Source organism: Palaemon carinicauda, chromosome 19, assembly GCF_036898095.1.
Source record: "Palaemon carinicauda isolate YSFRI2023 chromosome 19, ASM3689809v2, whole genome shotgun sequence".
Classification (NCBI taxonomy): Eukaryota; Metazoa; Arthropoda; class Malacostraca; order Decapoda; family Palaemonidae; genus Palaemon; species Palaemon carinicauda.
Window position 1 is genome coordinate 113632076 of NC_090743.1, and position 3945 is coordinate 113636020.

Genomic DNA, 3945 nt, shown 5'->3' on the forward strand with positions numbered 1-3945 from the left:
GCTATGGTTTGGGAATGCTCTTCGCAGTCCTCAAGAGAGATTAGTTCACCAAACTTCAGTTGGGCTCCACAAGGGACTAGAAGAGTTGAAAGATCCAGGCCTATAGCCTGAGGACCATGAAGCATGAAGTAGATGATGAATGGAGAAGTATCAAATTAAAAGTTCATTATAGAGACGACTGGCGAAATCTAACCGAGGCCCTTTACTTCTTACGGGAGAAAACGGGAACAAGATACGGGAATTTGTGATTCCAGCATAATGGACTTAATGCAGAGGGAGGCGGAATGAGATTCTCAACTTGGCTAAAAGTTTAACAGTACTTACATGCTTTTATATTAATATACATGAACACGCACACTGTATACATATACAGACATATATATATATATATATATATATATATATATATATATATATATATATATATATATATATATATATATATGTGTGTGTGTGTGTGTGTGTGTGTGTGTGTGTGTGTACTCTTGAATGATTGTTTTTCTTCAATTATTTGTATGGTATTCTTTAAACCAAAGTCTTACGAGAGAAAATACCACCAGTAACCAATTTATGATACAATAGTTTTATCTTATACTCAGAGTATGGCTGAGTGATCAAGTAATCTTTTACCTTTACTCCTACACAAAAACATACACTAGAAAAGTCAGCTTTGGTTTGCCTTGAAATGGCGCTTGAAACTCAAAGTTGTGGTGAAGGAAGGAAACCGTAGATGCGTCCGGTTGCTTTGCGGACATACCTGCGGCCAGTGTGAGCCGCATCTTGATGTGCGGTTTGATGAGAACGGCTCCGGCACAGATCCAGTAGGCAAGGGCCTTCTTCCACGTGTCGAACCACAGGACTCTCGACCAACAGTGCAACAGGCCGCTGTTCTCGCTCCTGGTCGGGGGAAGACAAACAGAAAGAACAAAATTAGAATTTACTTGGAAAAGTTAAATCGATATTCAATTTGCTGTCATTTTTTTCCTTCTTTTTTCTGTTTTTTTTTTTTTCACAAGCTAATATTACTCTTATACTTATTAGTTCAGATGTTATGAAATGAAATGAAGAAAAATAGAGGTAATCAGAAGGAAGTTTTAGAAAAATGCTTTTGTTTTATGAGCGGAGAATACAAAAATTAATGTTTGTATGACCTAAATTCTCTTCTTGTTTTAATGCTAACGAGTTTTTGTAGTAGTTAAAAGAGCTGCAAATTGTTTGCTCTGTCAAAAAGATATCTTTGTTGAAAAAGATCAGCAGCAATGATGACATTTTTGATTAATTCAGTATAAATATTTAAGAAAAGGTTTCATAATTTTCCATATCTATATTCAAAATGTTCAAGTCCTTTGAATAAAGATTTCATGTTCTCTGTTTATGTAGAGTCTGCCTTTGAACAAAAAGTGTTTTTAATTCTGAATATAGTTTGACAATTAAAAAACACCTCTGAAAGAATGTTTTACTGAATAATTTATTTTTATTACGTAATAACTTATAATGGGAAAATTATTACATATCCTAGATGAAAAATAGTTTTACGATAATATTTACTGAAACCGCATTATCGTAATCCTAATTGTCAGGAATGAATGGAAGGTTGGTAAATCCAGTGAAATCGAATAAATGAATCTGCACTAAAAGAAAAAAGAGAAATTGATGATATATATTGTAATTTTGAATTTCGATGTAAATTCTAAAAGTGATAGAAGAACTTGTTCCTAAATTGAAACTTACTCTTTATTGGACTATATGAATCAGCTTAAGAGTTTGATGCTGAATTGGACATTTTTTTCATTTGTTGCCTGGTAATCATAGAGTCGGGGGTTTAGTATACCACCTCAAGTATTATTTAATAAGAAAAATCATCATCAACATGGGGTTAGGTATTATTGTTAAATCGTAATTGAAATACGCGTTATCTGTCATTAACTTGTTTCAATAAACCAAGGCAAGAGGAGATCATATTGTTACATGTTTATCTTTCTTCCTTGTGGCAAGAGTTTATTTATTTATTTATTTATTTTTTGTAATAAATAGTCGTGACAGGAAGCAGTTTCTTCCAAGTGTCTTGTGATTTTTTTTTAAAAGTAAATTTTAGGAATTTCACGTTTTATAGGTTTGTTGCTAAATCTCACACGACTTTCTAGATCATCACGTGAACCCATATATATATATATATATATATATATATATATATATATATATATATATATATATATATATATGTATGTATGTATATATATATATATATATATATATATTGAAGTGTTTAAATAAGATTTTCCATCTTACTGGAAGAACTTTCCCCATTGTTTTCACATTTATTTATTCCCCTTTAAGCTGGGTCTTTCCTTAGAAACCTTCTCTACCTCAAAGAGCTAAAAGGGGATGCCCCTCCGGGCGAATCCTTAATTAAGTTGGATGTCTGAGATTCAATGTTGGGTTGGATTGAGTCTCTTACCTTCAAGAAGGCTTTATGAAGAGAGAGAGAGAGAGAGAGAGAGAGAGAGAGAGAGAGAGAGAGAGAGAGAGAGTGTGTTTAATCAGTATGAATCTAGATGTATTGACAATCATCATCATTATCTCTTACGCCTATTGAAGCAAAGGGCCTCGGTTAAATTTTGCCAGTCGTCTCTATCTTGAACTTTTTAATCAATACTTCTCCCTTCATCATCATCTACTTCATGCTTCATAGTTCTCAGCCATGTAGGCCTGGGGCTTCCAACTCTTCTTGTGCCTTATGGAGCCCAGTTGAAAGTTTGGTGACCTAATCTCTCTTGGGGAGTGCGAAGAGCATGCCCAAACCATCTCCATCTACCCCTCACCATGCTCTCATCCACATATGGCACTCGAATAATCGCTTTTATAGTTTCATTTCCAATCATGTCTTGCCATTTAACTAATAATACCCGTGTTCTCAAATCTACTAAATCTATTTGAGATTGTTTCATTGTCATACCAAAGACTCGTGTCTATACATTAACACCGATCTCACTAAACATATATATAGCTTGATTTTTATATCATTATTATTATTATTATTAATATTATTATTATTTATGTTGTTGTTTTTATTATTATTTTTATTATTATTATTACCTGCCAAGCTACAACCCTAGGTAGAAAAGCACAATGCTACAAGCCCAAGGGCTCCACCAGGGAAAACAGCCCAGTGAGGAAAGGAAGTAAGGAAACTATAATAAAACAAGAGGGAGAGAAATAAGATGGAATAGCGTGCCCGAGTGTCCCATCAAGCAAGAAAACTTTATCGAAGACAGTTAAAGACCATGGTATAGAGGCTATGGCTTTATCCAAGATCAGAGAACAATGGTTTGATTTTGGAGTTGCTTACCATAGCTGGAGAGTCTCTTCTTTCTATCCTTGCCAAAAGGAAAATTGCTACTAAACAATTACATTGCAGTAGTTAAGCCCTTGAGCGAGGAAGAATTGTTTGGTAATCTCAGTGTTTAGGACAGAAGAGAATACGTAAAGTATAGGCCAGACTATTCGATGTATGTGTATGCAAAAGAAAAATGAGCAGTAACCATAGAGAACTATCCAATGTAATACTGTTTGGCCAGTCAAAGGATCCAATAACTCTTTAGCGGTAGCATCTCAACGATTTGATTTCCAAATTTTACTTAACGTAGCCATTGTCTGATTTGCTATTTTCAGTCTTTGATAATGCATCCAATCTCTCCCAACGGAAGTCTTCAATTTCTGTTATGAACCAAGAATTCATTTCCTATTTCTACCAACTGCAATCATATTTCGGATGATATAACTCCGTAATGTCAGATGTCTCTCTCTCTTTGCTGGATTTCCTTTCAAAGCGTCCCACAGGTGCGTCAAAGCGTATACCCCTTTAAATACAAGACATTGTATTGAATCTGATTGGATGGGGGGTGGGGGGGGGTGGGGGGGTTCATATGAAAAGAGAAAAGCGAC

General features: G+C 34.7%; 1 protein-coding gene across 1 annotated transcript in view; it reads right to left on the reverse strand.

Annotated features, from left to right (window-relative positions):
• LOC137659240 (uncharacterized) overlaps positions 1–3739 on the reverse strand; it is a 30734-nt gene extending 26995 nt beyond the window's left edge. The window contains exons 1-2 of the mRNA XM_068394273.1: positions 3639–3739; positions 758–897 (exon numbers count right to left, since the gene is read on the reverse strand). Coding sequence (XP_068250374.1) covers positions 758–897; positions 3639–3739 — 241 coding nt within the window. The remainder of the gene's footprint in view (positions 1–757; positions 898–3638) is intronic.
• Positions 3740–3945: the final 206 nt, after the last annotated feature.